This window comes from Nuphar pumila, chromosome 2 (genome assembly GCF_984573655.1).
Source record: "Nuphar pumila chromosome 2, dmNupPumi1.hap1.1, whole genome shotgun sequence".
Classification (NCBI taxonomy): Eukaryota; Viridiplantae; Streptophyta; class Magnoliopsida; order Nymphaeales; family Nymphaeaceae; genus Nuphar; species Nuphar pumila.
The window spans coordinates 113,513,510-113,533,798 of NC_143250.1; the positions used below are offsets into that span (position 1 = coordinate 113,513,510).

The window sequence follows — 20,289 nt, forward strand, 5'->3', positions numbered from 1 at the left end:
TATTTAGTTATATTACCAAATCTCTAGGATTACACTGCATGCTCAATAAAGGACACCGACAATGTTTTTGCTTGTTGGCAGAGTTTTTAATACATGCCACCCTGTGTTGGGATGTCACAAGTCAAAACCTAATGGTACGTTGTGGCAATTTGCAATTGAAGAATAAATAAATAAATAATAATGATGAGGAATGATGATCTGGTAACCGAACCTATGGGTCGGTTTGTGGTGGGCATATGAATGTCAAGCCAGTGTATTGAGGGTCATGCATAGACCATCGAAGTTATGATGTGAATCCACATGAAAATGAAAATATAATATTGTTGTCCGACTGGTTTAAAGGCACCGGGGCATTCGTGCTTGACTGGTTTAAAGGCACCGGAGCACTTTGGGTGGGTTATGCAATCAATATGACAAAGGATTGGGACTGGTTTATACACCTTGGTAAAATGACTAAGGTTGGGAATTCTTCTGCTATGATAGTAGAAGGAAGTTGGGGAAAAACCCCATACTTCGGGAACATAATTAAATGAAAAGATTAACCCACTCAGATTCGGGCTTACCTTGGAGAGGGTAAGTTGTACAAAACTCCGGGGACATGTGTTTTACTGTTTCGAGCTAAAGTGACTCGATGGTCCCCAGTCCTCGGAGTTGGGGGGGGACCCGGACTACCAATATGTCCTAGGTGGTAGATCTTTGTTCTTCTGCAGAAGTTAGGGATGCATCCTATTTTGGTTTTGGCCTTTGGGAGGTTCTCTCGGTCACTGACCGCTCCCTTGGGATTTCAGTCTCAGTTAGAATGTTCGGGTTAATAAAACAACTTTGAATAATATACCCCCGAACGTTCTCTTCTGTGATGGTTGCCTCGGCCCGTGTGTACCCGCGGGATAAGAAAAGATAAACATCAATTAGAACAGTTAGGTATCACTGTGATGGAGTCATTAAAGAGACATTTGCATATTTTTCAGCATGTTTTATATTGTAATGATCTGAAATCCTGAAATGGGTCAATACGAGGTGATTGAACTATTACATGAAAGTTATGTATGTTATTGTTATTGCTGTTGCATCGCCTACCTCACTTGCTTATTCATGTTGCATACTATGCCTTACCTGCTCAGTTATTGTTATTACATAATTGTTTACCTGCTCATGTATATGACTGTTGATTATTGTTGTTGTTTTACGTGCTATTGTATATACTAAAGATTTACACTTGACACCCACATCACATACTAGACTCATGATGTACCTGCATTAAGAGACACAGTTTTCCTACTTAGACGTGGTAGTCTAATTCCAATCAATTTACTATTTTTCAGGTAAAGACTAGGGTTTATGAGCGGCTGCGGGATGAGGCATCGGATTGAGATTTTTGGATTTATTGTTCCAGGGATGGTTGAGTTCATTTTATGTTTTTAAAACTCTGATGTCATTATTCCTTGATAAATGGAAGGAAATAAATGTGTTGGGTTTTCTCTCCACCGTAATGTCTCGAAATGCTTAATCCTATATTATTTCTTGTTTACGCTGTTATAAAAGAAAAAAAAAAATCCTCTTAAATTTGGGTTAAAAATTTTGGGGCATTACAGAAAGCCCCTATTTATAAGCACAAAAAGAAGCCACAAAAGGGTGCTCCCAAGAGAGTCGTTGGGAGCCCCCAACGGTCACATATGTGATCGTTGGAGGCTCCCCAACGACTCTTTGGGGAGCCTCCCTATGTGGCACAAAAGACAAAAAAGGAAAAAAAGAAAAAGAAGAAGAAAAGAAAAAAGAAAAAAAAAGTAAAAAATTACAAGCAATATTCCAAAGTGGAATATGCGCAAAACAGGAATTTACAGAAATACCCTTTTGGGTGAATAAAGTATATATATTTATATTCGTATATATATATATATATATATATATATATATATATATATATATATATATATATACATATATACATAGTATATATGCATATGTATCTATATATATATAAATATAAATATATACGAAATTACAAATGTCGATACATAATTTAGCAGTACACGCTTACATTAGGTTGTGACATCTAGAAACTGAATCGAACTAAACTCTGCATGTGAAGGCTAGCAGCAGCCGTGGTGTGCAAAATGACTGCAAATCATGACCTTAGTTCTCTGATACCATGTAGAGACCTCTGGTCCTTGTTTAAGAGGATCTCAGCCGCCAGAGAGAGAGAGAGAGAGAGCAGTGTTATAGTTCAAGGATTGAGGCCTAGCATTCAGCTTCTCTTCCTTTAGTATTTTCTACTTATTAACTTCCCTCTTGGTGCTTCATTTCCTTTACTTTTCATATCTTTCTTGTATTACTGATTGTAAAGTTATGACAGTTTTTCCTTCACTGACCTTACCTAGTTGTAGGTGTTGGATAGAAAATCAATGAGCTGTGTTTCCTAGGAATTTCCTTTACTATCCATTGCCCATTTATTTAATTGCCTTTTGCATCAAATGAGACTAGTTGGCCTTGTGGGGTTGCACTATAGGTCAAACAGCAGTCATAAGACTACCTCAGCCTTTTTCACTAGAAATAAGTAAAACTCGGAAACTTTTTTCACTTAACCAATTCAAAATACTGTTTTCATTTTCATGCCCTTCATAGCAGTCAACATTGTACATTGGAACCTGTTCAATTTAGCATAGAAGAATATTTTTGATGTTCAGACTGTTATAGGATTAATCTAATTTTCAAGTAGGTTTTGAGTTTTTGAGTTACTTTTCTATCTTCTTTAAGGTGATATGTTATACAAATGCTCATCAGTTAACAAGATAGTTGCTTGGTGTGATCTAATCCTCATGAATGTTTTTTTATTACTGAAATTTTGTCATATTGTTATATGATGGATAAGTTGGACTTGCTTTCAGTATCAGGGAGAACATGGCTGGAAGCCATTGAGTTATGCAGGGTTATGTGAGAAGCTACTTGCAAAAAGCCAAACTGTGGTATGCTTACACATGCCTCTTTCTTTTTGAACAATAGAGCCATGTCTAACATAATTCTTCTTGTACATCTCTTTCTTACATTGTTTTCATGTCACATTTCCATGTGTCACTATATGTGAAAACAATGTAATGCCCTTATGCATTTGAGCATTACCTCGTTTTTTTTTTTGCTTGTCAAACCTGAGGCCTCATGTGGATTACATTTGTTTTTGTTTTTACTTCACTTCCATTTTCAGTCAAAGATGCTAGAGCTCAATTTAGTATTTGATGATCTCCATGTTCCATAAATTTTTTATTCCATGCCACTTTATAATAATTGTTGTGCTCTCCCTCATACAAACCCATCAAACCCTTAGAAAACAAAAACCTGCAGTCATTCAGGCGACCATTGTTCATTTGGCTGGCACTGGGAAGGTGCCACCATGTTGGATTACATGATACTTACCATTTTACAACCATCCCATGGCCATAAATGTCTGATGTCACCAGGCAAAGAAGGCTTTGCTCCTAGTTTTCCTAACCTGAAATACAACCGACCATTCACACAATTTTCTGGCCATCCTATTGTTAGAACTTCACATGTTATATATAAGTATATACTTGAATATATATATATATATATGTATTTAAAGTATATATGTATATAAAAGAAATGCATTTTGTAATAATCTTTTTATATTTTTTATTTTTAAGTTTTTTTGTCTTTTTAGTCAAGTCAAAGTCAACATAGTTGACTATTTGACTAGCCGTTGGGAAGTAGCCCAATGGCTACAGTCCTTCTCCAAAGTCTATAAATAAAGGGCCATTAAAGTATCTTTTGTAGTGAGATTTTTCTCTCAATAATATTCAGTATTTCATGTGTATTGTGCCTTAGTGCACTTTGTGATATTTATGCCTTAGTGCATTTAATGAGTGAATGTTCTTGTCATGTTTTGATAAACTTGATTATTTGTGAGATTATTTACATGGTAACAGAGCTTGGTTTATACTCACCCGTAAAGGCTGCCTCGATTGGTAGGCTGCCTCGTAAAGCGTATTCATGATTCCTTTTTGGTGGTGGTTCTCTTCTTCTTCTCATCATGGGTGAATATTTTTCACACAATTCAAAAAACTCAAATTTTATTCCACCATTCAAGATTGATGTTAGCAATTACATCATTTGGGTTGGACACTTGGAGACATTCATAAAAGGTCAAGGTTTGTGGGGGTACGTGAGAGGTATTATCTTTGAACCCACTCGTAAAATTACAATATGTGAAAATGGTGTCAAGACAAGTCTCGAAGAGAAAGAAAGAGACAAAGCAATGGAGGAATATTACACAAAATTAGATGAATGGGATATGAAAAATGCCAAGATTATTTCATGGATGCCAAGTAGAGTCTAAACAAAAATTGCCTCAAATCTCTTGTGTTACAAAAAGGCAAGTGAGGCATGGGAGTATCTTAGAGGTATGTTTATCGAAAAAGATATGCCCCATAAATATTATCTCTAAAAAAAAGCTAGAAATATCAAACAAAGAGATAAGAATGTTAGAGATTATTTTATGGAGTTATCTTCCATTTGGACTCAACTTGCTCAATTTGAACCCAAATGAGAAGGTAAGTGTATTGAGATGCGGAGGGCTCAAGTCAAAGAAGATAGACTCTTTGCTTTCTTTTATGGATTGAGATCCGAGTTTGAACAAACTGGGGCTTCTTTGCTATCTTCCCCTCCTATTCATGAAATTCTCACTAAACTTAGTGGATAAGAGACTAAACTTAATATGAGTAAGAATGATAGTGTTCTTGCTACTCCTAGCAACAGTCAAGAAGAGGATTGTGCTCTTGCCGCCTCCAGACCGGGAAACTATATCAAACCATATAGACCTCCTCATTTTAATAAGAATAGAGGAGAATTCAAAATAATTTGCCATAGTTGTCATGAGCCCGACCACATCAAACCTCAATATCTTAGATTCAAAAAGGACTATAGACCTCAAGAAAAAGGGTTGTTGCGACTCCGTCAAAACAAGAAGATGATATTCTAAGTCTCAAAGATCTCTCCAAATCATTGTCTCAATTGACGAAGGCTTTACAACCCTTGCTTAAAGGATCTACATCGGGAGCAGTCATTGCATCCTCTTCAACCTATGGTATGCGCTCTTGGCTTCTTGACTCGGGAGCTTCATTTCATATGATCCCACACAAGTCTATTTTATTCGAATGTCAATTTAACTCAAATGCATCCTTTGTTTCTACTGTCGATGGAACTTTCTTAAAGATAAAAGGTGTTGGGACTTTTAAAAATGATTTGACAAAACACAACAAGTTTTATATTCCAAAAGTTAGACTTATACCAAAACTACATCTTAACTTACTTTCAGTCTCTCAAATCTCTGATCACGGATGTAATGTCATATTCTCATCAAACAAATGTTGGGTGCAGGATTGCCAGCCAAGGAAATTGATTGGGAAAGGTTCTAGACAAGGAGATCTTTATTATATGAACTTCCTTTGTATTCTAAAGGAACATCTTATAATATTTCCCAAACAAAAGATATAAAAGTTTAGCATCATAGACTTGGGCATCCAAATATAAGAAAATTAAATTTCGTACCTATTACTAAGGATCTGAGAATCTTTGCATAGACAATTTTGAATGTAAGGAATGTTTACTTTAAAAAATGACCTCTTTTCCTTTTGGACAAAGAACTTTTTACTCCTCAATGCCTTTTGAGTTGGTCCATTCAGATGTGTGGGGTCCTGCTCGTATAACTTCTAAAGGAGGATTCTGCTATTATGTTGTGTTCGTTGATGATTTCACTAGATATTGTTGGATTTACTTTCTTAAGTTTAAATCTGATGTATTTACAACCTTCAAAACCTTTCATGACATGATTAAAAATTAATTTGAAAGCAAGATTAAAATCCTAAGAACTGATTCTGGGGGAAAATATTTATCACATGATTTTAAACAATTCTTAGAAAATGAAGGAATTTTGCATCAAAGATCGTGTCCTAGAACACCACAACAAAATGAGATTTCAGAAAGAAAACATAGATATATTATGGAGACTATAAGGACACTACTTATTGCTATGAATGTTCCCAAAAATCTTTGGGTTGAAGTTGCCTTAACCTCAGTATATCTTATAAATAGGATGCCTTCAAAAATTTTATCCAATGAAATTCCTTTTGAAAAATTATTTAAATACAAACCTGATTATCAAAGACTTAGAATCTTTTGTTGCAAATGTTATGTCTTAAATGTTAAAGGAGATAAACTATCCTCTAAGGCTATCTCCTATGATTTCATTGGTTATTCAGAAACACAAAAAGGGTTTAAATGTTATGATATCAAAAATAATAAACTCCTTGTCTCAAGGAATGTTAACTTTGTTGAAAATGAAAGTGGATTTGAAGGAAATATGTCACAAGATATAAATTTTGATTATTTCTTATTTAAACTACTTTCTAATAATGAGGATGAAGATACTTATGTGGAACCCTCTATTGAGAATGGAACAACAGTTGAACCAATAGTATACACTAGAAGAAATAGAAACATATCCGGTGAAAATGTAAATCAAGATGATCATGAAGCATTAGAAGTTTCCTCTGAACAAATTATCATTCATAGATCTGAGCGAACGTCAAGGATTCTTAATAGGTTTGTTTCTTATGACTCCTCTCCTAAACATAGAGCATGCCTCTTAGCCATTCATGCATATTTTGAACTCTCCCATTACAATGAAGCCAAAAACATACCTGAATGGGTAAAAGCCGTGCATATATAATTAGATGCTCTTGAAGGAGCCAACACTTGGGAAATTCTAAGTTTACCCACCGGAAAGAAAACCATAGGACATAGATGGGTCTTCAAAGTCAAGACAAAAAGCGATGGATCCTTGGAAAGCCATAAAGTCAGGTTAGTTGCCAAAGGATATTCTCAAGAATATGGGGTAGATTATGAAAAAACCTTTGCTCATGTTGCCAGGATAACAATTGTTCAAATTCTTGTAGCTATTGCAACTATTAAAAATTGAAATATATTCCAAATGAATGTTAAAAACGTCTTTTTAAATGGCAATCTCAATGAGAAAGTATATATGGATGTTTCACCTGGGTTGATAGTTCCTAAAGGTAAAGTGCTCAAATTAAGAAAAGCACTATATGGGCTCAAACAAGCACCTAAAGCTTGGTTTGATATATTTAATAATGTTATTACAAAATATAGTTTCAAACCATGTTATACTGACACAACTTTGTTTATCAAGAACTCTTCTGCAGGTATTATAATTTTACTTCTATATGTTGATGACATGTTAATTATAGGAAGTGACAATGAAGGAATTAAAAAAGTAAAACAGTTTTTGAAAAACTCCTTTGAAATGATTGATCTTGGCTTCCTAACATACTTTCTTGGAATAGAAGTATCATATTCTAACAGAGGATATATATTGTCACAAACAAAATTTGCTTTAGATATCATTTACAGGTCAGGGTTATCAGATGACAAAGTTGTTGACACTCCATAGATTGTCGGAATGAAGATGCGGACTGATGATTGAGTTCCTTTGGACAATACAACTCCCTTCAGACAGTTTGTGAGATCTCTTATGTATCTAAGTATTACAAGACCTGGCATAGCTCATGTTGTATATGTAGCCAATCAATTTCAGCATGCTCCAACATCAACTCATATGGGTGCAGTCATGAGAATCATCAAATACATTAGAGGCACAATAAATAAGGGAGTTTTTTTATCCTCTTCTTTCTCATTAGATCTTATTGCATACTCAGATGCTGATTGGGGAGGGGATCCAAATAACAGGCGTTCAACAACTGGTTTTTGTGTGTTTTTATGTAACGACCTCAACTCATACCCAAGAAAAAATATGATTTTTTTAGACCATTGCGGAAATCTTTCCAGAGACCCGAGGCAGTTTCAACACAACTAACAAACTCAAAGAACCAAAAGGGATCTTACACCCATCATCCAAACCATAGCAAGCAAACTTTATTAATTTAGAAATAATAGAGTCATGCGACAAATGCAAAATATCAGAGCATAAAAATCAAATGACAAGAAAAGAGTCACGTTGTCCAAAGGGTCTATCAAGCAGTCGTGTAGTTTCCGCGTGACTCCTCTCAAGAGCAAGTCGCCTCACTGAGCCTCTAGGTGTAACGACCCCAATTCATACCCTTTTGAAAATGCAGAATATTTTTTTTTTCTAAGAGTTGCGGAAACCTTCCCAAAGATCTGGGGTCCTCACAGTTCCAATTTCCATTGGATAGCCCAACCACCGCAAACGAAGTTGCAATCTTCATCCATAAGAACCAACTAAAACTCTTTTATTAATGAACCAATAAGAATCTCATACACAACTCAAAAGTGAAGTAACAACTGCAGAAAGTAAAAAGAACTAAAAGAAGCAAAAATAGAGTCACTATGTCCCCTGCTCAAGCTGACAAGCGCAAGTATGACTCTCATCCATCCCCAGTAGCTAGTCCAGCCTCATTGTTCACCATGTCCAGTGAAAAACCAACAAAGTAGGATGTCAGAACCAAAATTCTGAGCACAACTACTTCTAAAGAAACCAGGTGAGACAAAGAACATGAATAAAATTTCATGCAATGATTTGAGTGAGTACAGATATAAAATTTGCAGCATTCAATTATCCATACCTATCAACAATTTACATATGCTCACCAGTCAAGAACAGTAAAGCGATACCATATATCAAGAACTAAATAACCAAACCTTGCAGCATGATTTCAATAAGTAAATCATATGCTATATCCAAATCATGACATGATATAGAAAATGATTCAAACATGCATGGTCTAATGCATAACAGGAAAATGCATGATTATGTGCAATGCATGATTTCTTCTGTTATCTTTCATTTAAGTTTCATCTTTCTATATGCATGCCCTATTAAATGCACTCAGCTTTAAGTTCCTCTTTTTAATTATTGTTACCCGTGGATACACCAAACGGGTACAATCCCCGAAGTTAAGTAGGTTCCCTGGGTAGCTTAACACACAATTTGTATTTTATTATTGGGTTTCATCTTAGCCCTCGACCAAATCACCTTCGGAACATTAGACCTCCACATCTAATGTCGGGGACACAAGGGACACCCCACGCCCACATGTGTCACTTCCTTAGTATCATAAACAACAGTTGTGTCAAACACACCACTCCCGGGTAAAGTGACAGACTCTCCCTAAAACCGTAGCCAGGAGAAAGAATCTCAATATCGGGTTCAGGGGACCAAATTACAGCACACGGAGTTTTTGTATCCTCACAGTCTCCCCAAGATCGGATGTCTAAGATTCTCATACTCCAGATGAGATATCCCAGAATGTGTATTACACTGTTCTTATTCATTATATTTTTATTTAAGTTAATTCTTTAAGTTTGCAACACCATATGCAAAAGTAAAGTGAAAACCCGCATCCTCCCTTGCGGGGACCCATTCGGGACTCCAGCCCGTATAAACCATTAGAACAGTGTAGTAAAGTGTCAAACCATCTTATGTGGTTCAAGTGATGCAGTTAAAAACATATGTGAAAGAAAACCAAACTCACGGCTCTCCAGGCCGGTGATGGTCCATTTTGGTCATCGATGCATCACATAATAAAACCAAGATAGTGTTTTATTCATAACACTAAGCCAAAATGCCAAAAGCATGTGCACTCATGTAATCATAATCCAACTATATGCATGTCGTTTATTAAACAGATGCATTTCCTCTATGTGTGTGTCACCTATATCACATACGGATATTAATCAAAGTATGTCTTCTTTGAGCATCAATTTGGTTTTATGCCTGGAAGATCAACTATGGAAGCTATACATCTTCTTAGATAACTTATTGAGAGAAATAGAGAGAGAAACAAAGATTTGCATATGGTTTTTATTGATTTGGAGAAGGCTTACGATAGAGTACCTAGGGACGTTCTCTGGTGGACAATGATGAAGAAAGGTGTTTCTCTCAAGTACATTAGTATAATTAAAGATATGTATGAAGGAGTAGTAACCAATGTCCGCACTTGTGGAGGGGTGACAACCAATTTTCCTATAACGGTTGGGTTACATCAAGGATCTGCTTTAAGCCCTTTCCTATTTGCTATAGTGATGAATGAGCTTACGAGATCAATTCAAGAAAATGTGCTGTGGTGTATGTTGTTTGCTGATGATATTGTTTTGATTGATGAGTCTAGAGCTGGGGTTAATGCTAAGTTAGAATTATGGAGACAGACATTGGAAGCAAGAGGTTTTAAGTTGAGTAAGAGTAAGACAGAATACATGGAATGTCGATTTAGTAAGCAACGAAATAGAGATGGGAGTTTAGTGAAGCTTGGTGAGCAAGAAATACCGGTGGATGATTCTTTCAAATATTTGGGATCTATCATTCAAAAGTATGGAGAAATTGATGGAGATGTAAATCATAGGATAAAGGTTGGGTGGATGAAATGGAAGAGTGCAACTGGAGTGTTGTGCGATCGTAGAATGCCATTGCTGTTGAAGGGAAAGTTTTATAGGACGACTATTAGGCCCGCTTTACTATATGGTACGGAATGTTGGGTTGCCAAGAGACATCATATTCAAAAAATGAGTGTAGCTGAGATGCGTATGCTGAGATGGATGTGTGGAAATACAATAAAAGATAAGATTCGGAACGAGGAGATACGTAAGAAGGTAGGCGTTGCACCCATTGAAAATAAGATGAGAGAGAATCGTTTACGGTGGTTTGGACATATTCGACGAAGGCCTAATGATGCTCCAGTTAGAAGGATGGAGAAATGGGAAAATATATTAGTTAAAAGAGGTCGGGGTAGGCCTAGGAAGACATGGATGGAGGTGATAGGAAAGGATATGAATGCTTTGAACCTCACCGAGGACATGGCATTGGATAGAAATGAATGGAGGAGAAGGATTCATGTGGAAGACCCAAAATGATTTTCTTTGTTGGTTCATATCGCTGACCCCAATTGTTTTGGGATGAAGGCGTAGTTGTTGTTGTTGTATGTCTTCTTTGAGCGTGTGAGTGCACAATTCAAGTATTCTTACCCAAGAAGAATTATCAATAACTGAATCATGCTCACATTCATGAGTACCATAATCATAACAATAACAGTTACATAATCTTCTTAGAAATGACATTCCAACCTGTTCTTAACACCTATATATAGGTGTGCATAGGTTTCAAGATTTTCCTTTATGCATATCAGAATTTAAATCATACACAATACTTATAAATTCTGGGACATGTTTTCATTTAAAACTAATTCATATTAGTCAAGGGTACTCATAGACTTTCGTAGCAAACCAATATGCAAGCCTTTTAAATAACACATGGAATTCTAAACAGGAACATAATGGTCAACTAGAGACAACAAGGCAAGACACCTCACGTATAACACTTCCAGATTTTATGTGTCCATCCTTCCTGAATAGTGTATAACGGACACTATTAGACATAGCTGAAATTTTCAAGTTATGGTTCAATACTTCCACGTTGCATCTTACAAAATTTTGAGCTTAAACCACACTCAAGAACCAGCTTGAGCTACTTTAGAACAACTCATTTTACTTCAATTCATCAAATTGCACATTCTCAAACCAAAACTCAATTCAACATAAACTTTCAGATCACAGACTAATGAAACTCAATCATGTCCATAGAACACAGCATGCCTAAACCAAAATTTAACATAAACCAGCCCCTGTGGATTTAACACACACAGCATGTCTAAACCAAAATTTAACATAAACCAGCCCCTGTGGATTTAACACACACAGCATGTCTAAACCAAAATTTAACATAAACCAGCCCCCGTGGATTTAACACACACACAGCATGTCTAAATCAAAATTTAACATAAATAATGCCACTTAATATAAAACCATTGATCAAGACTACTATAGTCAAATGAACACTGTAAAAGAAATTCTATACATAAAATGACTTACAGTTCATTAACAAAAATATACACAACAACACTTTGGATTGATATCAAAGGCATTGATTGCACATGGTTCAGCTAATAGCAAACCTGAGCGTAACCCATATTGTTTTAAGAGCATCTAATATTTGTATTTTTACAAACAAATGCAAACAACACACTCGGGTCAGCCATGTCGGGTTCATAGCCCAAATCCAACTAGGTATGTCCGAAAACTGCATAACGGTTCATATTGTACAATGCACGTAAAACACATTATGTAACCAAACACATTCCAAATAAAGAACCCCCCCCCAAAAAAAAAAAATATTTTATTTTGATCAAAGTAGTCGAATCCCTCAATTTCTATTGATTTGGGGTTTACATTAACCCTCATAACCTGCTCCCACTCTTATATTCATGCCAACCGAAACCCCCAAATCAAAGATTTGGGGTTTTCCAAAGTGGGATTCACGAAAATCCCCAACTACCGATTTTTCGTGGGACCTCCCCTCAAACCCACGCATGGAATCGAACCCATGTTCGATCCCTCACCTCGATTCCAAGAAGACCCGTACCTTTTTGAAGCTTTTTCGACGATCTTTCCGGCGATCGGAGGCTGGGGACGCGAAGGCAGGGCCGGCTGGTGTTGCTCCACTCACTGCCGTGACAGGGAGTACTCGCTGCAGTCGATGATGGTTGCTGGTTGCCGCAGCTCGCCGGCGACCTCCTTTCCTCTGGCGCGCACACACAGACAGAGAGAGACAGGGGAAGAGAGAGAGATCGAGTGAAGAGGGTGAAACCCTCTCTCCACTCCCCTTTATCACGAGACGCGGGGTTGGTTACACCCTGCGTAAACCCCCCTCCCCCTTCTGTTTTCGATTTCTTGAAAACAAGAATCGTGCCCTAGGCACGATTCCTATTTTAACGCCCCTCCCCTCTTTTAAAAATTGAACTCGGGTCCGGGTCCAAGCCCGTGACCCGCGATACAGGATCCATTTCAAAAATGGTTCTGGTTCGCCCCTGCACAGCGGATCCTCAGTTGGATCCGGGTGGATCCAACTATGGGTCCGACCCCTTGCATCAAAAATCTATTTTATTTTTTTCTTATAAATACTATTATTTATTTATTTAATTAATAATTAATATTATAAGTAAAATTTAACACCCCCATTGGTGGGTTATTTACGGATTCTCTTATGGATCCGATAACGATAATGGATCCGAGGCCCAAACTTAGAAAAATACCCATTATTTTTAAACAAATAAATTATCAAAAATTGAGGAATGCAATTATGACAAATTCATAATTTAAGCAATCATTTAAGCAATAGGGAACATTAATTATGCATTAAAGACATATTATCATGCAATAGAGAGCACACATCATGCAATCACCCATATATGCAGGAATATGCATGATTTCAATGCACATGCATGAATAAATTATTATTTTTTATCGGAGTATTCTTTTCATATGCATGTCCATATCAAATGCACACAATTTAAGCTCCTCTTTTTATTACCGTTGGCCGCAGATACACTAAACGGTTAAAAAATTCCGAAGTCAAGTAGGGTTTCCAAGGTAACTTAGCACACAAGTTGTATTTTATTACTGGGTTCCAAACTTAGCTCTCGATCGAATCAACCTTCGGAACATTAGATCTCCACATCTAATGTCGGGATACTAAGGACCTCCACATCCAATAGTTTCACTTTCTTGGTATATCAAAACAACAATTGTTTCTACACACCACCCTCAGGTAAAGTGGCGGAGTATCTTTAAAACAGTGTCTAGGAGAAAGAACCTCAATATTGGGTTCAGAGGTAACAATAATGTACACGGAGTTTTTTATCCTCACGGTTCCCCAAAACCACAACTCTAAGAATCTCATTCTAACGACGGGATATCTCAGAACGTATATTACAATATTCTCTTTATCTTTTTATTAATAGTCATTCCATTAATTTTCAATTCAGTATGAAAAATTAGTAACACAAGTTCGCATATCTAAATACGAGCCTCATCACAAGACTACAACCCACGAAAAACATAGAACAATGCAATATAATGAAACAATATCAATGTGACTTTTGCGATGCATTAGAAACAAATAAAGCTGGAGCAATCCAAGCTTAAGGCTAAGACAACCCACAAAGATTCATTATTTGATCATTGATGCATCATATGCAAAAATCATAACAACATGCCATCTATACAATGATTCCAATGCCTTTTAATGTACGATCATGTATGCTAATATAGATATGTGAATGAAATAACAATATTCATAATGCATGTGCATGAGTTCACACATTCGTGTTAAGTGTGAAATGAAATGGGGATCTTCGAAACACGAGCTTTGATTAACAAGAGCAAGTGTCAAGAATGACACTAAAGCATAACCCTTAAAAAGGGTATAACTGGAAACAAAATAAAAATAAAAATGTATTCTTTATTGATATGAAAAACCAATTGCTTAAGAAGCATTGGAGTAAAATACAAGAGGGGCTGCACCCCTTTATATACACAGCTGAAAGAGGACTCAATAGAGCTGTTGGGCACAGTCCAACAGCTCTATTTAGAGCTGTTGGAATGTGTCAGTCCAACAGCTCTATTAAGAGCTGTTGGACTGTGTCAGTCCAACAGCTCTATTGCTAGTCAAGTCTGGACAGGACTTGACTAGCAACAGTCATTCTAGTTCAAACTGAACTAGATGACATAAAGACAAAAAATAAAAATAAAGGAAAAAAAATACAGAAAAGAAAGAAATTAAAAATGTATTTATATATATATATATAATAATATAATATTATTATATATACATATATGTACAGTTTTACATTTTAACACTCCCCCTCAAACTTACGGTACAATGAGCGAAAGTTTGTCTAAGAGAAAGTGAAATCGGGGAGCAGCGAGAGGCTTTGTAAAGAGGTCTGCTAACTGATATTCTGAAGTGACATATGGCAGATCAATTATCCCGTGTAGATATTCCTCTCTGACGTAGTGACAATCCATTTCGATGTGTTTGGTGCGTTCGTGGAATGTTCTGTTACTGGCAATGTAGATCGCACTTTTGTTGTCACAACACATTTGTGAAGCATTTGTTGCTTCAACTCCCATGTCAGCAAGCAGTCGTCGGAGCCAAACTACTTCCATGGTCGTGGTTGCCATGGCTCTGTATTCAGCTTCGGTGGATGAGAGAGATACCTTCTGCTGCTTTTTACACCTCCACGAGATTAATGATTCCCCTAAAAAGACACAAAAGCCAGTGGTTGAGTGTCTGTTATTGGGATCACCTCCCCAATTAGCATCAGTATATGCAATTAAATCAAGAGAAGAGGAGGAAGATAAGAAAAGTCCTCGTGAAAGAGAGGACTTGATGTATCTGATAATACGCATGACTGCTCCCATATGAACAGAAGTAGGAGCATGTTGAAATTGACTTGCTGTATGAACAGCATGTGCTATATCTGGTCTGGTAATGGATAGATAGGAAAGTGCCCCGACAAGCTGTCTGTAAGGAGTAGGGTCTGCAAGAAGTTCTCCATCATCAATCTTCATTTTAACATTAACAACTTCTGGAGTGTCAACTTTCTTATCATCAGTAATACCAGACCTGAAAACAATATCAAAAGCAAATTTAGTCTGAGATAATAAATATCCTCTAGGAGAATAAGCAACTTCAATGCCTAAAAAATATCTCAACAAGCCCAAATCAGTCATTTCAAAATGAGATTTAAGAAGTGTTTTGATTGTTTCAACTCCCTGTTTATCGCTTCCGGTGATGATCATATCATCCACATAGAGAAGAAGCACAATGATCCCTGCATCAGAATTCTTAATAAACAAAGCAGTGTCAGTTAAACAGAATTGAAAACTAATATCAATCATAACACGACTAAACCTATCATACCAAGCTTTTGGTGCTTGTTTAAGTCCATAAAGAGCTTTTTCTAAGCGAAGGACTTTACCCTTAGGAATACTTAGACCAGGAGGGGGTTCCATATATACTTCTTCAACTAGCTTTCCATTTAAAAAAGCATTTTTGACATCCATTTGAAAAATAGACCATTTTTTGATAGAAGCTAAGGCAATTAAGGTTCGGACAGTAGTCATACGAGCCACCAGAGCAAAGGTTTCTTCATAATCAATCCCATATTCTTGGGCATAACCTTTGGCTACTAAACGGGCTTTATATCTTTCAAGAGTACCATCACTCTTGGTTTTAATTTTATAAACCCATCGACATCCTATAGTTTTCTTCCCTGGAGGAAGATCTTGAATATTCCATGTAGAAGCCTTTTCAAGTGCATCTAATTCAACTTTCATGGCTTCTATCCATTTGATATCATTTTTTGCTTGAAAATATGTGGATGGTTCTTCATATGAGTGAATTAATGCAATAACTGCCCTATATGTGGGTGAGAAAGACTCGTATGATACAAACTTTTCTGGAGGCCTCGAGATTCGGGATGATTGTCTAGTTGGAATGTTAGAATATTTCTCAAGTGCACATGGAGTATTAGACTCTTGTCGCCTGGAATATTGAATACTAGTATCTCTATGAACTTCTTCATTTTCAACATTAAGATCAATAATTCTTGGATCATCATCAAAGTTACAATCAAGGTCATATTCATCAGATGTTGATGTTAGATCTAGCAAAAAGGAGTACTCAGTGACGTCTTTTAATTTTCTAAAATCAAAGAAGCTCTCCTTTTCAAGAAAGGAAACATTTCTAGACACATATAGTTTATTATTTTTGAAGTCAAAACATCTATAACCTTTCTGGTTTTCAGCATATCCTAAAAAGGCACAGGGAATCGCACGAGGGGAAAGTTTATCATTTTTGTCAGTAAATATGAAACATTTTGTAACGAAGAAACATTTTGTAACGAAGAAATCGCACCCAAATATTCTTAGTCTAGAGTAGTCTGGAGAAATGTTCATAAGTTTTTCAATGGGAGTGATATTTTGTAACGAAGAAGATGGCATCCTATTAATGAGATAGGTGGCAGTTAAGGCAGCTTCTGCCCAAAAGTCTTTAGGGACTTGATTTGCTATTAATAAAGTTCTAGTGGTTTCTATAATATGGCGATGTTTTCGTTCTGCCAGTCCATTTTGTTGAGGTGTATAAGGACAAGATCTTTGATGTGTGATGCCATGCAATTTAAGATAATTTTGAAAATCTGTGGATAAAAACTCTCCCCCTGAATCTGTGCGAAAAATAGTAATATCATTTTGAAATTTATTTTTAACCATATTATGAAAAGTTTGAAAGTATGAAAATACTTCAGACTTATGTTTGAGAAAGTACATCCACGTATGTCGGGAGAAATCATCGACAAAAATAACATAGTAAACAAATCCTCCTTTAGAAATTACTGGTGCAGGACCCCAAACATCCGAGTGTATTAATTCAAGTGGTCTTGAAGAGAAAAAGGTTCTGTTCTGAAATGGTAATCTTTTCATTTTGCCGAGAATACAATCTTTACAATCAAATGATTCAGAGTTACAAAATTTCCCTAGATTTGGAAAATGTTGGATTTTGGCTATATGTGGGTGACCAAGTCTCTTATGCCACAGTTCCAACTCTATTTTTTGAATATTATAACAAAAAGCTTTCTTCGGCATTTCCAAAAAATCCATGTAATAGAGTCCTCCTTCTCTATGGCCTTCCCCAATCAGCTTGCCTGACTGGTGATCCTGTACCCAACAACCATGAGAAGAAAAAGAAATATTACACCCATAATCAGAAATTTGAGATACAGATAAAAGATTTAAATTTAATTTGGGAACATGTCTAATTTCTGGAATAAAAAATTTTTTTGTTTTATAAATTTTTTCAAAATCTCCTATTCCTTCTATTTCAAGAGAAGTCCCATCAGCAGTAAAGACCTTTGACACACTTGTGTTATTTTTAACACATTTGGATAGACTTTGATTATTTGGGGTCATATGAAAAGATGCACCAGAGTCAAGAAGCCAAGAAATTTTACCTAAATCAGAAAAAGATGAGGCTGCTGCGCCGGTTGAAGCTTCAGATGAGGAAGAGGCACCTTTGATGAGAGGCTGAAGGATCTCCATTAGTTGGGCCAGGGAAACTGGTGCATCCTGATCTTTAGGCTCTGATCCAGCAATTGCAGCTCTTTTTTCTCTCAGGTCCTTAAGTTTGGGACATTGTGGCCTGTAGTGTCCCGGTTCATGACAGTGATGACAAATAACTTTCTTCTTATCATAGTCACCATTTTGTCGGTTAAAGTGAGGAGGCCTATATGATCGAACATGATTCCCTGGTCTAGACACGGCTAAAACGGAATCATCTTCAATTTTTAAAGAACCTTTCTGGAGACGATTTTCTTCCATTGTTAACTCTTCAATAGTTTCAACAATAGAAGGAATTTTTCCCCGGTGAAGTAGGGCCGATTTAGTGGTTTCAAATTTCGGCCTTAATCCAGTGATAAACTGGTAAAAATGTTCAACATCGAGTTGTTTCTGACGAAGCTCGATGTCTTCGGCACAATGCCACTTTGGTTCTAAAAGAGAAAGTTCTTCCCAAAGTTCGGACAACCCATTGTAATATTCACGAATAGTTTTGTCTCCTTGTGTCATCATTCGAACTTTTTCTTGGAGGTTGCACATGTGTGCAATATCTTTAAGGGAATACATATTCTTAAGGTATTCCCATGCCTTATCGGCATGATCAAATTTGGCAAGACTTGAGCATTTTTTAATGTCAACGCTATTGATAAGCCATGACATTATCTTCGCATGAGATATTCTCCATTCTTTCCATTTCTTCTCGTATGAGGCAATAGCCTTGATTTTCTCTTCTTCCGATAGAGGGACGTCTTTATCTCCCTCCTTTTTAGTAAGAGATAGCTTAGGTTCCGAATCGGAACCATCCACAATCCCCCATAAGCCTTTTCCCCATATATGGTGCTTCATGATTGAAGCCCATGTTACATAGTTCGTATCGCTTAGTTTCATAGGCATGATGGTGACTTTATCATTGTCATCCATCGATTACAAGGAGAGAAAGAATAGGGATAGAAGAGAAACAAGAAGGAAAATGAGAAAGAAAGAAAAAAAAAAAACAATACAACAAGATGTGAAATCTTCTCCAATGAAGTGATAAAACACTTCTCTTCAAGTGGCGAACACTTTTGCAAACGGGCACGGAAACCGAGGCAGCTTTTCCTCAAGATTTAGTACTTCCGCGGCTCTGATACCATGAAATTAAATGGGGATCTTCGAAACACGAGCTTTGATTAACAAGAGCAAGTGTCAAGAATGACACTAAAGCATAACCCTTAAAAAGGGTATAACTGGAAACAAAATAAAAATAAAAATGTATTCTTTATTGATATGAAAAACCAATTGCTTAAGAAGCATTGGAGTAAAATACAAGAGGGGCTGCACCCCTTTATATACACAGCTGAAAGAGGACTCAATAGAGTTGTTGGGCACAGTCCAACAGCTCTATTTAGAGCTGTTGGAATGTGTCAGTCCAACAGCTCTATTAAGAGCTGTTGGACTGTGTCAGTCCAACAGCTCTATTGCTAGTCAAGTCTGGACAGGACTTGACTAGCAACAGTCATTCTAGTTCAAACTGAACTAGATGACATAAAGACAAAAAATAAAAATAAAGGAAAAAAAATATAGAAAAGAAAGAAATTAAAAATGTATTTATATATATATATATAATAATATAATATTATTATATATACATATATGTACAGTTTTACATTTTAGCAAAGTGCATGCTTCCGTTCAATACACGTTCATGTCAATTGCATGCTTTCATTTAATGCACATATTCATGTCAAATGTACGCTCTCCTTCATTAATCACACATGTGAACATCCATGCAACTACATACATGCAAACACATATTAATTTAAGTAGGCACCTGTACATGAGACAACTATGCAATGATACTTTGATTAAGCATGACATAACGGGTCTTAAACATGTGCAAACTATTACTCATGTGCATGCATAACCAAGTGCAAGCTTGTAGAACCTCATTCTTTTACATGTATCAGTCAAATTTAATTCAAATACAAATCTGGAAATTACAATACATAGTTGAATACACATATTATTATTTTTTTTGAAACAGATATGACCCAGCTGACTGGTCGGCTGGGTCTGGCACACAGTCAAACCCACCCAGCCGACTCCCTCAGCCCTGCCGACCCACTCGGCTGGGGCTGACTGCCCACCACCCCTTTATGTTTTTTTTTCAATACCTGCCTAGCTGAGTCACTCAGCTGGGCCCCTGCGGCTCGGCAGGCCGAGCCAGGCCAGCTGAACGGGTTCGACTGGACCTGGCAGGCCTGTCAAGGCACTGCCAGGTCAGGTCAGTTGAGCCGAGCT

At 36.7% G+C, this 20,289-nt stretch overlaps 1 protein-coding gene across 2 annotated transcripts in view; it reads left to right on the forward strand.

The window, feature by feature from the left end:
- LOC149846796 (ARP protein (REF)) overlaps positions 1-20,289 on the forward strand; it is a 176,377-nt gene that overhangs the window by 146,270 nt on the left and 9,818 nt on the right. The window contains exon 15 of one of the 2 annotated variants that reach the window (XM_089996580.1): positions 2,886-2,963. The exons of the other annotated variant lie outside the window; for it this stretch is intronic. Coding sequence (XP_089852706.1) covers positions 2,886-2,963 — 78 coding nt within the window. The remainder of the gene's footprint in view (positions 1-2,885; positions 2,964-20,289) is intronic. 2 annotated transcript variants of the gene reach the window in all.